General features: G+C 41.5%; 1 protein-coding gene across 4 annotated transcripts in view; it reads left to right on the forward strand.

Annotated features, from left to right (window-relative positions):
* Positions 1–24,338, forward strand: part of esrp2 (epithelial splicing regulatory protein 2) — a 36,623-nt gene extending 12,285 nt beyond the window's left edge. For 2 of the 4 annotated variants that reach the window (XM_072279150.1, XM_072279151.1), the window contains 9 exons: positions 8,733–8,865; positions 10,172–10,214; positions 11,853–12,154; positions 13,584–13,802; positions 16,050–16,248; positions 16,877–17,069; positions 17,232–17,409; positions 22,020–22,136; positions 23,489–23,575. In XM_072279150.1, coding sequence (XP_072135251.1) covers positions 8,733–8,865; positions 10,172–10,214; positions 11,853–12,154; positions 13,584–13,802; positions 16,050–16,248; positions 16,877–17,069; positions 17,232–17,409; positions 22,020–22,109 — 1,357 coding nt within the window. In that variant the 3' untranslated portion in view covers positions 22,110–22,136; positions 23,489–23,575. Of the gene's footprint in view, positions 1–8,732; positions 8,866–10,171; positions 10,215–11,852; positions 12,155–13,583; positions 13,803–16,049; positions 16,249–16,876; positions 17,070–17,231; positions 17,410–22,019; positions 22,137–23,488 lie in introns of all 4 variants that reach the window. The other 2 variants (XM_072279152.1, XM_072279153.1) reach the window with 2 other exon arrangements.
* Positions 24,339–24,586: the final 248 nt, after the last annotated feature.

Here is a 24,586-nt window from a genome sequence, read left to right on the forward strand (position 1 = left end):
TAATTTACAGCCGTATGTGATTTGACTTGTCAAAAACAGTTAACAAGGCTTTCCTCCATTTGTCTAATTTAATTAACTACCTGGATAGGTAAGATGTAGGTAAAGGCTGTATTGAAAATATTGATTCTGTCCAAGATCAGAAGGCTTTCCTCAATGTGCTCACTGGAGTTCCCTCTACATTCCTATTTTGTAAAGACTATCCATATCATGACCTTCATCAAGTGTTTGGTAATCCTTACTATTTCCCTTGCTACTGTGGCATCTTGTTTTCCTTAATCCTATGAAGCAACTCTGGGCACTGTTCACAGTGAAGATACTCCAACAGATGTCTGGTGCTGTTGCAATAAATTACAGTGGACAACAAATTTTTTTCAAAATTGTTGCTTCCTCAGAATTTTTTTGTTTATGATAGACCACTTGAAGCTGAGCGCTATATTTGAAATTATATTTCAGACTACTTGTATCACATAGGAATTTGGAGAAACAAGAAATCAACTTTTATTGAATATAATGTATTGAATTGCTTAACGGTGCTGATGCTTTGCAATTTTGTTATTTCAATTCATAATTCAAGTCAGATTAATTTATGCCAACATTTAGGAAGGCATTGTTGTTGGTCCACCAATCAAAGAGGTCATCAATGACAGGCAATTCAAAGAACTTCTAGTGGGACTGGAGAAATTTGCATGGAAGACATTCAAGACATTCTGTTGATTTTCGTTTGTACTCAGTGTCTGAGGCTTCTCGCTTAAGTAGATACAGAAACCTGGAAAAGCTACAGCACAATACAGGCCCTTCGGCCCACAAAGCTGTGCTGATCATGTCCGTACCTTAGAAAAATGCCTAGGCTTACCCATAGCCCTCTTTTTCTAAGCTATACCTATCCAGGAGTCTCTTAAAAGACCCTATTGTTTCCGTCTCCACCAATGCTGCCGGCAGCCCATTCCACGCACTCACTACTCTCTGCGTATTTAAAAAAAACACAAACAAACTTACCCCTGACATCTCCTCTGTTCCTACTTCCAAGCACTGTAAAACTGTGCCCTCTTGTGCTAGCCTTTCCAGCCCTGGGAAAAAGCCTCTGACTATCCACACGATCAGTGCCTCTCATTATCTTGTACACCTCTATCAGGTCATCTCTCATCCTTTGTTGCTCCAAGGAAAAAAGGCCGAGTTCACTCAACCTATTCTCATAAGGAATGCTCCCAAGTCCAGGCAACATCCTTGTAGTAAGGGGAGGCGGTGGCTGACAAGGGAAGTAATGGACAGTATAAAAATAAAAGAGAAGAAGTATAACATAGCAAAGACGAGTGGGAAGCTGGAGGATTGGGAAACCTTTAAAGAGCAACAGAAGGTAACTAAAAAGGCAATACGCGGAGAAAAAAATGAGATACGAAGGTAAACTAGCCAAGAATATAAAGGAGAATAGTAAAAGCTTCTTTAGGTATGTGAAAAGGAAAAAATAGTTAAGACCACAATTGGGCCCTTGAAGACAGAAACGGATGAATTTATTATGGGGAACAAGGAAATGGCAGAGGAGTTGAACAGGTACCTTGGATCTGTCTTCACTGGGGAAGACGCAAACAATCTCCCAGATATAATAGTGGCCAAAAGGCCTAGGGTAATGGATGAATTGAAGGAAATTTATATTAGGCAGGAAATGGTGTTGGATAGACTGTTGGGTCTGAAAACTGATAAGTCCCCGGGACCTGATGGTCTGCATCCCAGGTTACTTAAGGAGGTGGCTTTAGAAATCGTGGACGCATTGGTAATCATTTTCCAATGTTCTATAGATTCAGGATCAGTTCCTGTGGATTGGAGGGTGGCTGATGTCCCACTTTTCAAGAAAGGAGGGAGAGAGAAAACAGGGAATTATAGACCCGTTAGCCTGATGTCGGTGGTGGGAAAGATGCTGGAGTCAATTATAAAAGATGAAATAATGGCACATCTGGATAGGAGTAACAGGATAGGTCCGAGTCAGCATGGATTTACGAAGGGGAAATCGTGCTTGACTAATCTTCTGGAATTATTTGAGGATGTAATTACAAACGTTTGTATGAAAATGGACAAGGGAGAGCCAGTGGATGTAATGTACCTGGACTTTCAGAAAGCCTTTGATAAAGTCCCACATAGGAGATTAGTGGGCAAAATTAGGACACGTGGTATTGGGGGCAGAGTACTGACATGGATTGAAAATTGGCTGGCTGACAGGAAACAAAGAGTAGTGATTAACGGGTCCCTTTCAGAATGGCAGGCGGTGACCAGTGGGGTACGGCAGGGTTCAGTGTTGGGACCGCAGCTGTTTACAATATATATTAATGATTTAGATGAGGGGATTAAAAGTAACATTAGCAAATTTCCCAATGACACAAAGCTGGGTGGCAGTGTGAAATGTGAGGAGGATGTTATGAGAATGCAGGGTGACTTGGACAGGCTGGGTGAGTGGGCAGATGCAGTTTAATGTGGATAAATGTGAGGTTATCCACTTTGGTGGTAAGAACAGGAAGGCAGAATATTATCTAAATGGAGTCAAGTTAGGAAAAGGGGAAGCACAACGGGATCTAGGTGTTCTTGTACATCAGTCACTGAAAGCAAGCATGCAAGTACAGCAGGCAGTGAAGAAAGCTAACGGCATTTTGGCCTTCATAACAAGGGGAATTGAGTATAGGAGCAAAGAAGTCCTTCTGCAGCAGGGCCCTGGTGAGACCACACCTAGAATATTGTGTGCAGTTCTGGTCTCCAAATTTGAGGAAGGACATTCTTGATATTGAGGGAGTGCAGCGTAGGTTCGCAAGGTTAATTCCCGGGATGGCGGGACTGTCATATGTTGAAAGATTGGAGCGACTTGGGTTGTATACACTGGAATTTAGAAGGATGAGAGGGATCTGATTGAAACATATAAGATTATTAAGGGATTGGACATGCTGGAGGCAGGAAGCTTGTTCCCACTGATGGGTGAGTCCAGAACCAGAGGCCACAGTTTAAGAATACGGGGTAGGCCATTTAGAACGGAGTTGAGGAAAAACTTTTTCACCCAGAGAGTGGTGGATATGTGGAATGCTCTGTCCCAGAAGGCAGTGGAGGCCAAGTTTCAAGAAAGAGATGGATAGAGCTCTTAAAGATAGCGGAATCAAAGGTTATGGGGATAAGGCAGGAACTGGATACTGATTGTGGATGATCAGCCATGATCACAGTGAATGTCTGTCCTGGCTCGAAGTGCTGAATGGCCTACTCCTGCACCTATTGTCTATTGTAAATCTCCTCTGCACCCTTTGTATGGTTTCCACATTCTTCCTGTAATGAGGCGACCAAAATTGAGCACAGTACTCCAAGTGGGGTCTGACCAGGGTCCTATACGGCTGCAACATTACCTCTCTGCTCTTAAACTCAATCCCACGGTTGATGAAGGCCAATGCACTGTATCCCTTCTTAACCACAGAGCCTGCGTAGCAGCTTTGAGTGTTCCATGGACTCGGACCCCAAGATCCCCTGATCCTCCACACTGCCAAAAGTCTAACCATTAATGCTATATTCTGCCATCATATTTGACCTACCAAAATGAACCACCTCACACTTATCTGGGTTGAATTCTATCTGCCGCTTCTCAGCCCAGTTTTGCATCCTGTCAATGTCCCACTGTAACTTCTGACAACCCTCCACACTATCCACAACACCCCCAACCTTTGTCTCATCAGCAAATTTACTAACCCATTCCTCCACTTCCTCATTCAGGTCATTTATAAAAATCATGAAGAGTAGGGGCCCCAGAACAGATCCCTGAGGCACACCACTGGTCACCAACCTCCGTGCAGAATATGACCCATCTATAACTGCTCTTTGCTTTCTGTGGGCAAGCCAGTTCTGGATCCACAAAGCAATGTCCCCTTGGATCCCATGCCTGTTTACTTTCTCAATAAACCTTGCATGGGGTACCTTATCAAATGCCTTGCTGAAATCCATATACACTACATCTACTGCTCTACCTTCATCGATGTGTTTAATCACATCCAACAATAATCAACATTGATGGATTCCAGTTGCCCTGATGCCGTTTCTCTATGACTGCAAAGTTCTGATGAAACCTTTCACTGGCTCGTCACTGACAGTGCCAAGATCTGTAGGGAAGAAGTCTAAATGGGTATGCAGAAAATTAATTTTTAGTGACAGGTTGTACTTCATGGTTTTGTATGCTTGAAGCATGTTGTCAACCAGCTGCACATAGTTTGGTGCCCTGTAGTTGCCAAAAATAATTTCAACAATACCTTTGTCTTCCTTGCGAATTTCTCCTGTCGCATTAGAAGTTCTTTGAATTGCCTGTCATTGACTTCTTTGATTGGTGGACCAACAAAAACACCTTCCTTAATCTTTGCATAAGTTATTCTGACTTGAAATATGAATTGAAATAACAAATTTAGGCAGTTTTTTAATGGTGTGTGATGGGGAAATTTCATGGTGATTTTCATGATCAGTCATCCAAAATCCATGAAATACACCCAGAAGTATTCAGGAAGCAAAATCTTTGTCATCCAATGTTATGTTCCATTTTATGAAGAACAGGTAATGGTCAGGACTTTTTAGTCTACTGCTTGAACATGCTGATATCTCAGTTGGTTGCAGTTGGTCATGTTAGGGATATTTTAGTGGGTCATCAGAAGTCAAAATCAGCTCAGATTATGGGCTGGGCCTGTCCGGGATAATTTCATTCTCAACTGTGTTTGGAAATAATGATCCTTTCTCAGCCTGTCAGAGATTCCTAGAAGCAGAATTTAAAAGGATAGGGGATACAAAACTGATCAGATGATGTGAATGGTTGCAGGCTGTGGTGGTCCCCAGAGCAAATGACTTTGATAGTTTTTGATGCTAAAGATCTGAACTGGAGTATTAGGCATAATCTCAAAATCTGCTGTGGAGAGGACGTGGAAATACATAGCATTCAGGCGTTGGTGTGCATGTAGAGAACTATGAAGCAATACAGGGCAGAGCAGTGTTCTGTGTAAAATGCTACAGTTGGGAAGAATGAGGACAGGCAATATTAACAAACTAGAAGGGATGTTAGAACAAATTAATGTGGGTGCACATAGACATCTTAATTTCACTGTACAATAGCAAGGAGGAAGCATAAAGCATTTGATTTGGAACTTCTCAAGCTTCAAATAGTATCTATTTCACCACACGTATGAAGGACATCCAAACCTTTAGGGTGTAGAATAAACTTATTTCACTTGGTACCACTTGCTTGAGCATTCTGAGATGAGTTGTTTGCCTTTGGAGCAAAGCTTAACAGGAGGAAGTTTGCAACAATAATTGATAAAGAGGAAATGGTCAGTCGACAGATATACATAATCTGTTTAATGGCCTGAGCCATCAAGGAAGCAAAATATAGTGAACTGTTGAGATTTGCAAAATACTAACAAAAAAAAAGCAGTGGGAGCACATCAAGGATAAATGCCAAAAAGGATAAAAGTGAAAAGAAAAGGGGTTAGGGACTAATTCTATGGCCTCTCCATCAGGATTTTATGAACTTTATAACACACAAAGCAGGTCAAGCAGCATCCAGGGAGAGGAGTAAAGAGCCAGCATTTTGGGCCAATACCATTCATCAGGACATAGTTCTGTAAATCTTGTGCTTGAATATTCCTTAAATGTTCCAAGTAGCTTTGATGGAATTGATAACAGGGTCTTGTGCATATATCAAATAACATTATCTATTTATGCTTTGAGCACTAATCATAAATTTCTTTTGCCATTAATCAGTAATTCATAACAATCCACTTTTACCACTTTAAATTTTATTTTCCTAAAAAAAAAATTGTAACATTTGTATTTGATGCTTTTTCCATGCTTCCACATTTAAAGCTTTGTGAAGCTCTGGCTCACCAAATTGGTGGTTAGTTGAATCTCTCAATGTTCTTTAATCCCTGATTGACCTGGTGTAATTCTACATCATTTGACTTTACTCTTGGTTGTTCATTCCCTTAGCTGCATCTTTTCACAGCCTTCCTGGACATTATCATAGGATGATTGTCTTGAATTTTCCCATGAAGAATGCACAGGCAACTAATGGCATGTGGCTTCTGGTAAAGAGGAGGAATGAAAAATAGGGGAGAATTGACGTGGAAGTGTGATTAGGATATTGGGAGATGTAAACAGGAGAGTGGGAACTGGGACAAACAATAGAGCTGTTTCTGGGAATCAGTGGAGGGTAGTGAGAACGAATGACCATCTTTGTAGAAAAAGCAGTCTGCAACAAAGAGCAATGTATTGAATGTCTAAAAAGGTTGGCTTGAGATGGAAGTAGAATGAAATCAAGGAGTTGGAATTTTACTTTGTACAAAGGAAGGTACAGTAGTTAATAGTCTAGTTCCAGGACACACAGCTGTCCACCAGCTGCTCCCATGTCTTCACATGAAACTAATTGGAGGTGGGGGGGGAGGGGGGCACAAAGCAGGTGCTACACCTTGCCCAAGGGAGACCTGCAGGCTAGCTGAGGGAAGGAGCACCTTACACTTCCTTTGGTAGAGACGTATCTCCACCCCATCACCCAGATCCCAAACTCACAAACTCCAAAAAGGATTGGGGCTTCTGTTGTATGGAAATGCCAACCTTTGCGTGTTGCCCAAGTTGCACACCGTCCCAATGTTGAAGTGTGTTGCCAGTCTATCGTTGCTCTCTCCGCATCATTGCTCCTGGAAGTCCCTGCCCAATACGGAGGTTCAAAGGATGGCTCACCACCACCTCCAATAAATGCTGGCATTGATGACCTGATCCACAAAAAAGTATGAATTAATAATCTGAAGGTGTAAATTTCCACAATTGATACTCTGTGATAAGTGTAAGAGGATTGGACATTATGGATGACTTTTATTGGTCTTTGGTGATTGACTGCATAAAACAAAAATTGAAAGATACTTGCTTTCTCAATTTCCTCTTTTAAAGGCCTGAGATTTATCTGAAGGATTGTTCTCTTCTCCTTCCCCTCCTCCAAAAACCATTATTCACTTCTTGGGCAAGTAATTGTTCATGCATCACCTTATTATCAACCAATTCTTAACCAGGTTGAAACTGCAATTGAATTGATAGGATCTCCACCCACTACTGTTAGCGTTGCTGGATAGAGATTCTTTATTTCTGTGATTTAATCAGAATCAATTTTAATATCACTGGCTTATGTTGTGAAGTTTTGGTTTGCAGCATTGCAATACATAATTTAAAAATCTATAAATTACAGTAAGTATAAAAATAGTCCAAAAAGAGGGAAAAATATGCAATGTTCATGCACTCATTGTCCATTCAGAAATCTGATGGCAGAGGGGAAGAAGCTGTTCATGAATTGCTGAGCGTATGTCTTCAGGCACACCTGTACCACCACCTTAATGGCAGTAATGAGAAGAAGGCATGTTGGGTGATAGATGGGTGCTGCCTTTTTGAAACATCACCTTTTGAAGGTGTCATTGATGCTGGACAGAGAAAGGACCACCATGTCTAACACCACGATGAGTTAATCATAAAGCATTCTGTACCTCCTCTACCTTTTAAAATAGTGAGCTGTCTTCTCTCTGCGGAGAATGATAAAGCCATCCTTCCGCAGCGTTGAATCCAAAATGGTGGGAGATGGCCATGTTCACATGAAACAAAGTAGACAGAAATCCCTGATGTCCTTGTGTAGCAATCTTGCTCTGAAGTCTTTACTTTTATTTTGCAATACATCAGTGTGCTGAGACTGTTTGTAATACCCATTCCAAAGCATGGGAGGAGCCACACAGATTGAGGATTATTCTTGTGGTCTTCCTGGTCAATGGGTAAATGAGTTGTCAAAGGGAAACTGCAAGTGTTCATCCTTCTATCATAAGATATAAGAGTATAATTCCCATTTAATCTGTTCCGCCATTCCATGGCTGATTTATTATCCCTTTTAACCCAGTTCTCCTGATTTTTCCCTATAACCTTGGACACCCTTGCTAATTATGAACCTATCGTCCTTCACTTTAAATATACCCAATGACTTAGCCTCCACAGCTGTCTGTGGCAATGAATCACACAGTTTCAGCACCCTTTGCCTGAAGAAGTTCCTCAGTTCTAAAAAATGTCCCTCTATTCTTAGGCTGTGTTCTCTGGCCCTAGACTCCCTCACTATAGGAAACATCTTCTCCACGGCCATTCCATCTAGGCCTTTCAATGTTCAAAATGCTTCAATGAGATTTCCCCCCCCCCACCCCCAACAGTCTCCAAAATTTCAGCAAGTACAGACCCAGAGCTATCAGTTACTTGGGCCTTTAGCTCCCAATGGCACACAGGCCATTGATGACCTCCCGTCTCCATTGTCCTCTGAAATCGTTGGTATGGTTGGAGTTTATCAATGCTTCTGCGATCCATTGCATCCACTGTACAGGGGATTGGCCTATACAGCTTCACCAGAGCCTCCTTGGCCAGCCTTACTCTTTTCCACCTCTCACAATGGGAACATAGGGTTGGACTTTGAGAGGCACTTTTTTAGATATGGGGCCAAAACTGCTCCCAATGTGGTCTGACCAATGCCTTATTAAGTCTCAGCATTACATGACAGCATTGTACAGAGAATGGTTGAGTAGCATCTAGGTAATCAATTATTGATATGATACTTAAGTTGTTGAAAGCAAGTTTTAAATGGGTTTGTTACTGTTGGATTGGTCAGTGGTGGTACTGGAATGAAATGAGGATATTTTGTTAATGGAATCTCTCTGGATTTATTGAAGGGGTGGTGTTGCACTGTGCCTGAATTCTCAAGGAAGAAGAAATGGAGAAGCTCTTGTCAGATTCATCAATCGCGAACAGAGGGATCTTGCACTGGAGAGACACAAACATCATATGGGGAGCCGATACATTGAGGTGGGATCAATCCTACTGACTCCCACGGCTATCTTGACTATACCTCTTCCCACCCTGTCTCCTGTGAAAATGCTGTTCCCTTTACTCGGGTCCTTCATCTCAGTTGCACATGTTCCTAGGATAAGGCTTTCTATTCCAAGACATTAGAGATGTCCTCCTTCAAAACAACAGGGTTTCCCTTCCTTCACCATCGATGCTGCCCTCACCTGCATCTCCTCCATTCCCTGGATATCTGCGCTCACCCCGTCTTCCCACCACCTGAATGGGAATAGAGTTCTTGTTTTCCTAAACTACCACCCCATGAGCCTCCACACCCAACGTCATTTTCCGCCATCTCCAAAAGGATTGTACCACCAGCCCCGTACTTACAATCTGAACCCCCCCCCCCCCCATTCTCCGCTTTCCATAGGGGTCGCTCCCTCTGAGATTCCCTTGTCCGTTCACCCCTCCCCACTTATCCTTGGAAGCAGCCAAAGTGCTGCACCCTGCCCGTTCACCTCCTCTCTCGCCTCTATTCAGGGCCGCAAACAGACCTTACAGTTGAGCCAACACTTTGCCTGCCAATCTGTTGTATCCAGTGCTCCCGTTGTGGCCCCCCCCCCCCCGCCCCTTACACTCATGAGACCCATCGTAAATTGGGGGACGGCTTTGTGGAGCACCTCCACTCCATGCGCCAACTGCGGAACTTCCCAGTGGTCGACCGTTTTAATTCTTATTCCTATTCCCATTCTGACATGTTAGTCCATGGCCGCCTCTTCCGCCACAATGAGGTGACTCTTGAGGTGGAGGAGCAACACTTCATTCTGTTTGGGTAACCCTTAGATTGATGGCATGAATGTTGATCGCCCTTTTGGTTTTAAAAAAAAAAAAAAAAAAAAATCCCTTCCCCACTTCCCCCACCTTCTATTCCCCGCTCTGGACTTTTGTCTCTTCTTCTCATCTGCCTATCACCTCTGATTCTCTTCCTTCTTCCCTTTCTCACAAGGCCCACTCTCCTGTCCTATCAAATTCCTTCCTCTCCAGCCCTTCACTTTTCCCACCCACCTGGCTTCACCTATCACCTTCTAGCAAACCTTCCCCTCCCTCCCCATCTTTTTATTTTGGCTTCTTCTCCCTTCCTTTCCAGTCCTGATGAAGGGTCTAGGCCCGAAATGTCGACTGTTTATTCATTTCCACAGATTTTGTGTGTGTTGCTTTTGAATTTCCAGCATCTTCAGACTTTCATGCTTATTATTTAATTTCTCATTTTAAGCTTTGTTTTCTCCTTTAAAATCAATGTTTGATTTATATCAAACTTACTTTCCAGGTGTACAAGGCCACTGGAGAAGAATTCCTAAAAATAGCTGGAGGTAAGGTTTGCGAAAATTCATGGCCTTAAAAAAAGGAGAGATGTAAAACAAAAAGACTCCTGGTCAAAAAAAAAACATTTTTAATTTGGCTGTGAGTTTTAAATATCTTCTAATGCATTACGCCTGGGACTTGGCTGGGGAAAAAAAAAATCATAGTAAGTTACAGATCTGAGGCTTTGGCTCATTGGGTTGACACTTGGTTTGCCACTTCTCACGCGATATGTGGTTTCTCACTGCTTTTCCTATCTAGTGATCACTATCGTGTATCTAGTGTTGAAAGAGGACCACTTTCAGCGATAGACAAAGACAACTGCGTTGCTCCAAAGAGCGCTATACGAGGTCATTCTTGCCCTCTGCCATTAGGCTTCATAATGAGTCAGCTATACCTGGGGAAGTGATCACCCCCTCCTGTTAGACTGTTGTTAACCTCTGTTTTAAGCTCTGCACCCTGCTGTCGCAGATACCCTGTGCCATACTACCATCACTGATCTGGATGGTGTGAGTGTGCACTCATTACTGTATAATATTATGATAGTTCTTGCACTACCACCTTATCAATGTGAACTTGGAAATCTTGTAATCTTTGTCTTGGAAGTGTAGCACATCTTATCTTTAAGGTAACTTATTTTTTATTCTTTCTTACTTCTAATATTTGTATATCTGTGCACTTGTAATGCTACTGTGACACTAACTTTTTTGGGATCAGTAAAGTATCTATCTACCACAAACAGTCCTACTGCAACACCATAATCGCTGCTGAGAAGAACATTATATTTTCATTTGATTAAGTCTGCGTGGCAGTGATTACACCCAGTGGGTGGGAAAGAAAGGAAGAACAAGTGAGGAAAGCTTCTGTGGAGTTGGCCTGTAGGAGATAGAAGTCCCTGTCTGTGAGGGAGATTGTCCTTCAACATCCGTGACTGCGGCTGGAAATGTGGAAATATGGAAGTGGCTAGGAAACACTTTTAAAATCATTTTGCTTTTTTGGATGGCAGTCTGGGATCGGCAGGCTCAGGAGGTGGGTTGGGAGGAATGGATCAGTAAGGCAATGGTCAAATGTAACAATATCTAAAGATAAATCCTGAATGAGGCTTTCCAGCTGTAGATGGGCCATAAGGTGAAAGGAAGCTGTTGAGGAGCTCTGACCAGTATTTATTGTTCACCAGGCATCCTGGGTTAGTTTAGCACGAAAACTCTGGCATTTTTAATATTCAGCTGTATGTGGTCTTACCTAGTTGAGATTTCCTCCACCTTGTGTTTTGTCATAACTCTTCATGAGGAGGAGAATATTCGAGAGGAAAGTCCTTCAAGGATTCCATTGGCAGCACGTCTTATTTCCTAATGATCGTGGGTATCATTAAACATCTTCCTGTCGAATTTGGATTTAAATTCTGTTATTACACAACATTCCTGTCATTGTATGGCATATTGCTATATAACATATTACTGTTGAATAAGTAAGTATTAGTAATCAAATTTTGCAATTCCATTGTGATCAGCTCAAGATTTGTTTGGAGATTTATTTGTGTAGTTTTTTTTCTGCAGTTACTATTTTTGATTCAGTAAAAAGTAAAAGGGGGCCAGTTGTGTAAATGCTACACTGGTATCTTGCATTATGAATTTTATTTTAAATTACAGGTACCTCAAATGAAGTGGCACAATTTTTGTCGAAGGAAAACCAAGTTATAATACGAATGCGCGGCTTACCTTTCACAGCCACAACAGAGGATGTCCTTGGCTTTTTTGGAAAGGAGTGTCCTGTTACAGGTGAAAAGGAGGGGCTCCTCTTTGTGAAATACCCTGATGGGAGACCAACTGGGGATGCATTTGTACTGTTCGCATGTGAAGAATTTGCTCAGAATGCACTTAAGAAACACAAGGAAATACTGGGGAAACGTTATATAGAGCTGTTCAGAAGCACTGCAGCAGAAGTTCAACAGGTATGTATCCCTTCCTGCATGTGATGTTTGCACAGGACTATTGTTCTAACTAAATTAGAATGGATATAAGTATTTGTCCTCCCTTTATGGGTCTGTCTCCCTCTGTCCATTCACTACCCTTCCCGTTCCACTGTAATTTCAACTCATAAAATGGCACAGGGCAGGCAGTTTTCCTGAAAAACCTGTGTCATTTCAGTGGGAGCAGTCGTCCCCTAACACTGCAAACGTTCAAACGAACGATGTCCATTAAATTCACTTTGGAAAGCTGTTTTAGAATCTGCTTCCACCACTTACTGCACCTGCTTTGTAGAAGAAGGAATCGTTCCAGTTAGTAGCAGGTTTCCCTCTGGTTGGTGCTTTTTTTTTCTTGGTTCCAACGAAGTATTTGCATAAGCAAGGTCTTGAGGGAAGATGTGGAGCAACTGTTGTTTTGCACAACGTCTTTTTGCATACCTTTTGCTTGCAGCAAGCGATGAGTACTGATCACAATCAAGACTAGTGCAGCAACTTCTGTGAATTGTAGTTTAAGGTGGAGTGTCCTGTCTGACCTTTACATTAAGCAGCTGCTCATAAGTCATATTTGTCTTTAAGTGCTGACTGAACGTTCTACGCCATGGGATTGGTGTGATGGATTGGTCAGTTGCTGCAGGCCTCTTCTGCCTCCTGGGGACTTGGTTCACAGGTGCATTTCTGACTTGTGAGCTGTCCGGGTTACGATCGCCTCTGTGTCCTGGGGACAACCTGTAGTTCTTAGCAAAGATATCTGGAGTTGCATCTCTTTCTAACAATGTTCACTTTTTTGGAAGTGGATGCCTCAAAGTGATGTCTGGTTATAATGTATTAACTTCCAATAGATTTTGAAATTATTATTCCAGTGAAAGTAATGGTAATTATCTTGTAACTATTCACCAGTCACATATTTTCTTAAATGACTCCTTCAGCCCTTTACTTTTACCACCCAGCTTCTCACTTCATTCCCCCCTCCCCATCCACTTGGCTTCACCTATCGCATTTTGGCTTGTACTCCTTCTCCTCCCCTTCCAGTCCTGATGAAGGGTCTCAGCCCAAAACATCTACTGTTCATTCCCTTCCCATAGATGCTCCCTGACCTGCTGACTTCCTCTAGCGTTTTGTGTGCCCTGCTGTATATTTTATGATGCTTCATTAGTACAAGGCACTAAGACGCAACAGGGTTGGTCTTCAGCCGGGTCTCAGTGAGACTCCTGGCAAATTGATTCCTTTTTGAGAGAGGATCTCACTTCCTGTTATTGACATTGAGTCAGGTTCTGACACTAGCCCTGTACTAAACTAGCAGAGATTCTTGCTGAAACATAAATGCATCATGTGCATGCTTGTGTTGGTGTAATGTTGTAAAACTGTAGAAATATTAAATAATTAGAAGTGTTTTTTCCCACCTCCAACATCCCAGGTGTTAAATCGATATATGTCTACGCCATTAATTTCAACACTCCCTGCTCCAATAATCCCTGTGATACCTCAGCCGTTCATTGCCACTGGAAGTACTAGAGATTGTATTCGTCTACGTGGCCTCCCCTACACAGCAAGCATCGAGGATATTCTGGACTTCATGGGAGAATTTACAATTGACATAAAACCACACGGTGTTCACATGGTGCTGAATCAACAGGTAATTCAAAATCTTCTCATTTTTATCATTACTCTTTGAGAATGCATACTTCTAGTTAAGACTTGACTTGCTGAAGGAGAATTTTGATGTGGTGATTCACTTTAATATCTCTGGAGTTTGACATTATTTGTCATCTATTTAAACAGCCCCTTCAATCAGGTCTCTTCTAACATGTAAATCCAATTATCTGTATATAAATCTATTTAAATATATTTTCTTGATAAATGGGTTCACCAACATTCTGTAGGCTATAGATTATTTACTTGGGTTTGTGGACAACTCTGCAGATTAATTCCTATTAAGGTTTAACAACTGCCTTTTTGTCTCCCAGAAAGTTGCCCTGGTATAGATCTCCATCAAAGCTTTGGAAGTTGCCCATGTTGGAGTGCTTTGAATTTGGTGTTTGGGCTATGGCTGCTAGATATGTTGGTCATGGACAAGTAAACTTCAAATAAAATTGCATGTTTGATGCATTTTAAGGCATTGGAGATTAAAAGTTACCGTGACTCAGATCCAATAGCTTGTGTAGACTTGAGTGGCATTTGTTGCAGTTTATTCGGTTGAGTTTTTAATTTGGTTCTAATTTGTACAATGACTAGGTGTACGTTAGCATTTCTAATTCATGGATACATTTGCAATGGGCATTCTTATAGGTGTGCCTTCTGATAAGAATTCACCCTAGATACCTGCTGGCTCTGTTATATTCTCCTCACCACAGTCCAACCAAAGCTACAGTGTATACTAAGTTTCAACATTTCTGAAAAATCTACGTTTGTCGTAAAAGTACTTTGGTTATATTAATCGGGCTTTGAATTATAATTTCATAAAACTTGGAACTTGTATCAGCAAGTTAGATTTTGTATTGTTCAGAAGTATTTCTTACATAATGTTTTGCTAGGATTCTCACTTTCAATGCCTTTTCTCCAGCGATTAGTAAGGAGTGATGGCTGTGGAGGTTTGGTCTAGAGTTAAAACTTGTTTGGGATTGAAGTCCTCTTGCATAGTGCCACTCCGTGAAGAGAATAATACTATGATTCAGCTTTGCAGTGTACATTTAGAAGGTATCTGATGGCTATCTTGATCATTGATTAATAATTAAACAATAGTTGCAAGGAAGCTCTTTCTATATTTAACTATCTTTCTTCTGGCTGGCAGTAGTTTTGAAGTTTCTTGTACAGTCATTTTATAATCTCTTGTCTAACTCCATCTCTCAGCTGTTTACATTCATTCTACTATATCCTCCAACTAGTGATGTTTTAAGAGCTCATGCAGGTTGTCCGCAGTTTATAGCAAGGTTCCATTCCTGTGAGCTGTTCGTAAGTGCAAATCTGGCTGCAAACAGCTGCCAGCCTGTGGTTCTGCAGTAGCAAGCAATTCCATCCCATCAGTCTCCCGTTCTCGTGTACAGGTTGTGTCCACATGTACGTAATGTTCATATGTACATTACTTGGGTGTTTGTAAGCTGTGGAGGCCCTGTATATCCTGCATTGACATATATTAATGTCTAAGTACTTTGGACTCTTATCTATAAATTTTTGAGTAGATAAAGCAATTTTCTGTGCATTTTTAAAGGAAAGCTCAATGTGTTATACTCTATGCTTTTATTCCTCAGTAAGTATTGGAAGAATATTTTTAATTCACTAACTCTACCAAGATTAATTTGACCATATTGTTTTAAATATTTTTGAACATATTCTGAGTTTATTACTTTAAATTTATACTTGGGACTAATGCACTTAACTCAGTTCAATTCATATCTTCTATTTCCTAAAATCAAAATGTCACGTGTTTCATTTTGAGTAACGCAGACGTGTTAGTACTAACAAGTCCTGAGCAACACTGAGGTTCATTCGTTAAGCAGAAATAGCATTGTTGAATTGCCTAATTAGTGTGCAGATTTGTTTCAATGATAATTCATGAAACTGCCCAAGCATGGAGTATTTTCACAACTGTGCGTAGTTTTTTTTTAAAAAAAAAAGCACTGCAACCACTCCTAAACATTCATTATTGGAAGTAGGCGACATCCAGGCGGGTCATGTTTTATCCTGATAGCAGAGTTATTGGAAGTCCTTGTAAGCCAGAATCTGTAAATGTGGCTTTAGGATGAGCCAGCTGCAGGTGTGACTTTAGTAGATTCACTACTGTATCTATGTAAAATGTTGATTCTTTTGACTATAATTTGCAACAGTCTCAATGTTGAATTGCTGTTTCTCCTTATCCGCTCTCTCCTCCCAACACTTATCCTAGGGCCGACCGTCAGGTGACGCTTTCATTCAGATGAAGTCCCCAGACCGTGCCTTCTTGGTTGCACAGAAATGTCACAAGAAGACAATGAAGGACAGATATGTGGAAGTGTTTCAGTGTTCCGGAGATGAAATGAGCTATGTTCTAATGGGTGGCACTTTAAATCGTAGTGGCTTGTCTCCGCCGCCATGTAAGTTACCATGTAAGTTTTGAATTCTGACGCTCTCTTGCTGCTAAAGGCTGAAATTGTGGTAGGTGGAGGCTGTAGCTTCGTTTACCTTTTCATCTTTATCTGGTTTGCCGTGATCACTATGTCATCAATCGAGGCTTGAGAATGAATGGAGGTTTTGATTTTTTTTTTTTTCCGTTGTCTCCCCACGCCTTGCCCTCCCTTCCCCACTTCACCAAATGGCAAAATTGGGTTTTGTACTGGGCGACTTTTGCTTTTTGGTATTTTCTGGAGCTCTGCAGTAGGTCTGCCGGTTTGTAGGATTTTGAAAATTTTTGGAGATGATGCTCATGGGTTGAGGATGGGGTGCAGTCTCGGAAACGCTTTAACACGATGCCATAAAATGTTTGGATTAACCTTTGCCTTTCACTAAAGTGGCCAGTTTTTTTTCCGAGTCAAAATGCAGGGATAAATCAAATTACCCAAGAAGATGCATGAATGCAAAATTCGATACATTTGACATAGAGTGCGCAGCGGCTGCCTGCAGAGTGCAGACCCCTTTGAATACTAATTACACGCATACCTATTTGGGACATTTAAACACATTGATCATAAGCCTCCGTTCTGTTCTCAGTTGCACACTTTGCTGTTTGTATTTCAGGTCTCTCGCCGCCAACATACCCGACATTCTCGCCCGGGCCTGCTGTGATACCAGCTGAGGCGGCCCTCTATCAACCGCAGGCCCTGTTGGCTCCAGCACGGTCGGCTCAGCCGGCGCCACCCGCAGTTGCCTATTACCCTGCTCAGGCAACGGCCACTCAGCTTTATATGAATTACACGACCTACTATCCAAGGTAACTTTCTCAGTGGACTCCTTTTTGCTCATATTGTTGCTGATATCATGGCGCTCAGCGCCCTCATTTAAAATTTAGATCAGCTTGTGCGTAGGCACGCAGGAGGGTGCTGATTCTTGTGTGCGTCGCCTTTCTCTAAGAATATCTGGTGTTAACTTTCAGCCCTCCGGTATCCCCGACGACGGTTGGATACTTCGCAGCCCCGCAGGCAGCCATAGCTGCTGCGGCGTCATCGGCAACCCACGCCATGTTACCACAGCCAGGTGCACTTGTCCGCATGCAGGGCCTGCCTTATAACATTGCAACGAAAGACATCCTTAGCTTCTTCCAAGGATATCAGGTAAGCACCATTAATCTGCTCTCCTTTTGAGGACCTTCTCCCGAGCTGCATCGCTCCTTTTGATTTGAGGATATTTTTACCTGAGTGTCATTTTTAAGATTGCAGTGCAGCTATGAAGCCTTAGTGTGTTGGTGTTGCGGTTCACCTGTTGGCCAAGGCCTAAGGATGTCTAACTAAGAATTTTTTTCTCGTGCATTCTGTTTCTCTCGCTCTCCTGGATGTGTTGAATGGCGTGCTGATCTTAAGGTGAATGCATTTTGGAACCGCCTCTAGCTTGGTATGGCCCTGTGAAAATGGGAATACTGTGGAAAAATTGCACTTCACGTGGGTATTGATCTGTCAGCTGTTAATGGTGATCTAATTTAGTCTTCATTCCAGTTTTGGGAGAAATCAGATGGTTGGTTTTGGGTTCCCTTCCCTTACATGGAATCCCTTTTGGTTTTGGAGGTTTTGTACTGCATGTCTTGAACAGTCTAATAAGCAGTTGCAGTAATACCAGACCTGCTGTAGTACAAGTCACCTTTCTGAGCCATTAAAATGCTCTGTCTCAATACTAGCAAGTCTCTTTGCAATACTCAAAAATTTAATGTCTTAGCACCAAGCTTTGCATCATGGCCTTTCTTGTAATCTGCTGTTTTGCTTCAGTTATCTTACTAACTACTTTTTAAGTTCAAGATCTTGTATCAACTTATACCTGTCCTTAGTAATTGAAATTAATTTAAATCCTTTCAGTAAAGTTGTCAAATGGAGTGTTGTTGTGCTAGAGTATATGGTGTGCAAATCTAAAGTTGCTATCTTTCATTCAGTGGAAAATTTTATTTGCACACTAATTAAACGCATTCAATTGTAGTTTAAATGTGTATTTTAAAAATTATGGGTGCTTTTCCACTGTTCACACTTGTAGCTATAGAGTCAAACAGCATGGAAGTCATCAGGTGAGTTAAACCCCTCCTCACATAATAATGCTGTACCATTCTCCCCACCTTTCCATCTGCTTCCCCAGAGGTTAACACTCATCTACAGACAAGGGATAATTAACCTATTGGCCTGCATCTTTTGGGATGTGGGAGGACACTGGAGCAGTCAGCAGAAACCCACTAGGAGGACGTGCAAACACCTTGTGTATAACACTGGAGATTGGGATTGTACCCAGGTCACTGGTGTTGGTAGGTGCTACTAGTTGTTGCACCATCTCAATAAAATTGGTGAAACTAAATTCTGAGGAGCAAGATGTTCCTTCCATTTTCAGTGGACACTAGCACTGATTTTAACTTTAGTCCCATTCCTTACCCATGGGATTGTCACCAACTAATCAGCTTGTGATGAAAAATCTTAATTCTTAAAAAGCCTTGTTCTCATTCCATTTGAATGTGTAAATTATTTTGTTTCCACTAAACCCCAAGCTGATTCTGGAGAATATAGAATCTATTTTAGATTTGAGTCCATTCTGAATTCCCACTATGTTAGGAGTTAAATATAAAAAGGTCCCTAATAGCTGATATCCTAAAATTATTTTATTTCCTTCCCCCAACCCAGTGAAGTGTGTTAATTGTTGTCTCTTTCTCTTTGAATAAGATGGACAGTATAATCAAATGTTATTTTCTCGTTCCACCAGATATCAGACCCTCAGAACACATGATATTTCAGAGAATTTAACAGAACCAGACCTGATGTATTGCTTGTAAGGAAGGAAATTTAACCTAACTTATAGTTTCTGGTCTGTGCTTCATACAAAAAATCTGCATGGGGACTTTAAAATGTTTGTTCCCCGCTCTCTCCCGAACTACTGAGATTGTATTGGATTAAATTTTCAGCAAGGAAAATTAAGACTGCCAAATTTTCAACTGCCCTGATTCCATATGTTTATGATTGGATATGTAGTTTAGGAGGTTTGAGCTAATGTTTATGTTTTCAATAATTTTTCTGGATTTGTCTGTCTCTTTGCTGCTCCTCCTGCCATCTCATTCCATAATGGGGGAATCACTTAAAAATTGCTTTGTGTGAGAGCAGGTCTGGTAATATGCTAATAATTGAACAAACTATCCGGCCCAACCTCTTCTATTTTGCTGGGCATGTTAGTTACAAGGTAATGGTTTTTAGAAAATGGTGGATGGGCCTTTATCAGGATTAAAGAATCAATGACAGATTGACTGCAATGTGTGAGTTTGGAATGTACATGTTTGCTTTAATGTAATTCTGATCCTTTTCACTTCAGATGCCTGAAGTAATAATGTTCTCCACCCCATCTCTTTTTATTTTGAAATTGGCAAGAGAGAATTTTACAGTTGTAATGAAAGTAGACTTCAAGCACATGTTAGAAACCGTAAAAAACTAACTGGCACTTCCCAACCCCATTTGTTTTCACAGTTCTCCCAGAACCACATAACTAACATTCCCCTTTCTTGAGATGTGTTATTTAACTGGTCTAATCTTTTCCCTGAAGTTATTTTTCAGCTAATTTAGAAACCTGAGTGGTGCTTGATCAAGGTTTAACTATCCGCTTCTAAATTTTTGCTGGGTGGTAGACTTCTGCTTTTGATCTTATTAATGGACACCAGGGTGAACTGCATTGTCTTTATTGTGTGACCTGTAATATTTATAATAGTACAGCACAGTACAGGCCCTTTGGCCCACAATGTTGTGCTGACCTTTAAACCCTGCCTCCCATATAACCCCACACCTTAAATTCCTCCGTATACCTGTCTAGTAGTCTCTTAAAATTCACTAGTATATCTGCCTCCACCACTGACTCAGGCAGTGCATTCCACGCACCAACCACTCTCTGAGTAAAAAAAACCTTCCTCTAATATCCCCCTTAAACTTCCCACCCCTTACCTTAAAGCCATGTCCTCTTGTATTGAGCAGTGGTGCCCTGGGGAAGAGGCGCTGGATGTCCACTCCTATCTATTCCTCTTAATATCTTGTATACCTCTATCATATCTCCTCTCATCCTCCTTTTCTCCAAAGAGTAAAGCCCTAGCTTCCTTAATCTCTGATCATATTACATACTTTCTAAACTAGGCAGCATCCTGGTAACTCCCCTCTGTACCCTTTCCAATGCTTCCACATCCTTCCTATAGTGAGGCAACCAGAACTGGAGACAGTACTCCAATTGGGGCCTAACCAGAGTTTTATAGAGCTGCATCATTACCCCGCAACTCTTAAACTCTATCCCTCGACTTATGAAAGCTAACACCCCATAAGCTTTCTTAACTACCCTATCTACCTGTGAGGCAGCTTTCAGGGATCTGTGGACGTGTACCCCCAGATCCTCTGCTCCTCCACACTATCAAGTATCCTGCCATTTACTTTGTACTCTGCCTTGGAGTTTGTCCTTCCAAAGTGTACCACCTCGCACTTCTCCGGGTTGAACTCCATCTGCCACTTTTCAGCCCACTTCTGCATCCTATCAATGTGTCTCTGCAATCTTCGACAATCCTCTACACTATCCACAACACCACCAACCTTTGTGCTGTCTGCAAACTTGCCAACCCACCCTTCTACCCCCACATCCAGGTCGTGAAAAGTAGAGGTCCCAGAACCAATCCTTGTGGAAACCACTAGTCACAACCCTCCAATCTGAATGTACTCCCTCCACCACGACCCTCTGCTTTCTGCAGGCAAGCCAATTCTGAATCCACCTGGCCAAACTTCCCTGGATCCCATGCCTTCTGACTTCCTGAATAAGCCTACCGCGTGGATTCTTTAAATCAATTTTGACTTTGAAGGGGGAATATGCGTGACATTATTCTCATACCTTTAATCAAAGGCAGTGTTGTAATATGATTCACCAGGGCTCACTGTGAACTGAATGATGATTATTGCCCAGCCTTCTGGAGACGAGTGTGTGGCTTTCCGGTACTACCATGAGCAACAAGGCTCGATCACTTTGGGCCAGATTGTGCTGTCCCAGTCTCGATGCCAGAATTTGCATCAATCAAATGGCGAGGAAGACTCTCGCAGTTTTCCCCTCGACCAGCACCATAGACCTGGTGACAGCGTGGAAGTCCCTAACACTCCTTGCTGGCTGGAAGTAAAATCACTTCAATAGTTAGCTCTGAACTAAAGTAGCTGTACAGTGTTTTTAATTTTTTTTTTGTTGAAGTGAAAGATGGCTCCCTCTTGCCACCTGTGCCCCACACATCATTAAAATGTCTGCTGTGCTGCTGCAGGAAGATCAGCTGGTTCTGCTGAGCTTGTGTAGAGTACATGTGTGAAGCAAGCTGTCACCCTTGAGCTCCCTAAATCTGTCAGTTAGACCCATTCTCATTAAATTTATCCAAGGCATATGCCCTCTTTGTCCTGAGTGAATGGCTGCTGATGCTTCTATTCATGACCTTTGACCACAGTCAACATGATGTGGTTGAGGAAGAGGTATAGCAAAGTTAGACAGAAGTTACTTCTCCAGAGAAATTGTTAACATTGGTCCCTTTCGTCATCAAGTTAGAAGGATTTTAATTTAATCATTTTTTAAAAAAATATCTAAAATTCTCTCTTGCCAAGTTAAAGCCCAGGGTAAAAACTTTCTAGGTTTGCAATTTGTGGTGAAGCATGCACTCACCAAGCAATGTTCCTATTGACTGATGTGTATATTCAAACTTGTACTGTAGTATGCACCTGATGACTACAGCGGCCTTATTCAGATGAACGAACAAGCAAGGAGTATGTATCAGGCACCCAAAGAGTGGGTCTGTTTGTAGATGACCAACTTTACAAATGTCAATAAGGTAAGGGAGCAACTTCCCAGCTGCCTGTCTGGCCAGGCTTCGCTCTCGAGTGATACCGCTGATGTTTCCTAACTGGGATTTCCATTTCTCTCTCTCGGCCTCATCTCTGAGACTCTCAGCTTTTCCGGCATCTTGCAAGGGTGGAGCTGCAAACCCACAACGAGGTATTTGCAGCTAGCTTTTGTGCAGTGGCTCTAGCTGTGTTTTCTCAACAGCTAGGAATGAAATTGGTGGGAGTGGTGCTGGTTAAAGGAACTTGCTTGGCTTTGATAATACCAATGTTGGGGGGGTTGGGGGTGCTGGTGAGAAAACTCCGAGTCAGGTGACATGTAACCATAGTGACCAGAGTCAGTTCAGTGCAGGTACTTTTATCCCACCCTGTTTTCCATCCCTCAAGAATGAACTGGAGAAATATGGGTACAGGATAGGAAGCTAACACTGATTGATGCTAATACCCATGGTTCCTTTATTGCTTTGAAAAGATGGAAAGGTGTGGACATGAAGGAGAAGGAAGTTACACATGGAAAATAGTGTTTCCTATGTGAGTGTGAGATGTATTTACATGAAATTTCCTTCTCTGGTAGATTATAGCCTGGAGAATCGATGAAATATGGACCTTTCCTAATATCAAAGGATATTATGTTTTTTTTCAGACAAACTGGTGTGCACTTTAAAATTTTATTTTCAGAATGACCAGGACTAAATTACTTTGTACAAAGGTAAAACTGAGTGCTGGGAACATTCTGCAGGTCAAGGAGAAACCTGAAATTCTAATGGTTCCACTCTCCAAGAATGCTGCTTGACTTGCTGACTAATTGCAGCACTATTTTCATTTGCACTCACCGGCTCCTTCCACCCACATCTAGGGTAGATCTGGTGAAATCAGTTACAATTGTTATGACATAAACTTTCATTTTCTGAAACGCAGCACTGCTCTTTAAGTGCAAGTCTAGTGCTCGTACTTACACATTGCACACCATTTTGTTGCCCCCTCTCCCTTTGTACATTGAAAGGATTATCTTTTGTTTTCCCCTTTTTGGCTGTTGGTTACTGTCCTGAATCTGCTTTCCTGTGTTTTTCTGACTTTTTGGTTTGTTAGAATATTAGCAATGCTTAAAATGCTACAATGTTATTTATGTGGAAGCTTGATCATAGTCTGCCCACTAACTTCTTTAAACTAATGTGATCCAATTTGCTCTTTAAATTTTGTCAATTTAAATTTTTGTTTAGATACACATTTACCAACTGGATGGTCTAAGTCATTAGATTGACTTGCTCATTTATCAATTGAAGAACCTCCAACTTGTATCAAGAATTTCCACTTCAATTTTTTCCCTTTTTCTCCCCCTCAGCTTCAAGCAGATACCATCTTAATTCTGTATAACTTCAATGGCCAGCCCAGTGGAGAAGCTTTGGTGACTTTTCCAACCCTTGAGATGGCTACACGAGCTATATCGGAAAAGAATGGACAACTTATCGGTCATCAGTGCATAAGCCTCCGATTGGTGTAAGGCCCATCATCGATTTGCCAGTCTTCGTACCCATGGGAAATGCATGACAAGTCCTTAAAGGAAAGTGGCCTTGTACAGAATGTGGCAAAAAAGGAAACTTACAAAGTGTGGGACACCCCCTTTCTGCCAAAGGGTCATGCACTAATGCAAAAGCCATAATAAACTGCAATATTCTACCTTTTTAAACTACCAACTTGCATTTATGATTTTGACTTCATACTGACATGGAAGTGACTTGCAAAACTTGAGAATGCTAACTAGTTAAGTTATATATTTTATTTAAACCTAGTAGCTTCAGAGCCACATGTAGACTTGCTGTTCTTAATGTGCATGCAGTGTTTATGTTAAACCATTTGTATATTATGACACAAAGATGCTGCTTATAGGTATTGCCTCTAATGCATGCAATAGAAATTTTTTGTATATGCCTGTAAGCAATAAGGATGAATTTTTTTACACTATGATGACTAAGTGACAAATTACCTGCTGTTGGAGCACTAATACCTTGTTATCCATGATTTTCTTCCCTATGTGCCTTAATGCAAAGTGCAATATCAGCAGAACAAGATTTTGAAAAGGTCTCATGTGAGGCTGATTGAGTTGTATGTACTTTAGTTAATAGAGCAAGTTTGAAACTTGGAAAGTATAAATTGTATGCTTTGTATAGCCAATAAAGTTTAAATATGCATAATTGAATCTGTTATTTTGTATACATTAGGATTTGTCATTTTACTCATTTTTAATTATGTCACAATGTTGGCAATGATTCTGGAAAAGTACTTGCTCCTGTGTAAGGCAGGGGGTCTTGGGCTATAGAATGATACTGCTCAGAAGCAATATTCCCTCTAAGCCGTGCACGTGCATGCATCTTTTGCTAATAGCACACAAAGGAATTCAAACTGCACACAAAAGGTTGTCGCCTTCTACCTTGTTGGCATG

Source organism: Mobula birostris, chromosome 15, assembly GCF_030028105.1.
Source record: "Mobula birostris isolate sMobBir1 chromosome 15, sMobBir1.hap1, whole genome shotgun sequence".
Classification (NCBI taxonomy): Eukaryota; Metazoa; Chordata; class Chondrichthyes; order Myliobatiformes; family Myliobatidae; genus Mobula; species Mobula birostris.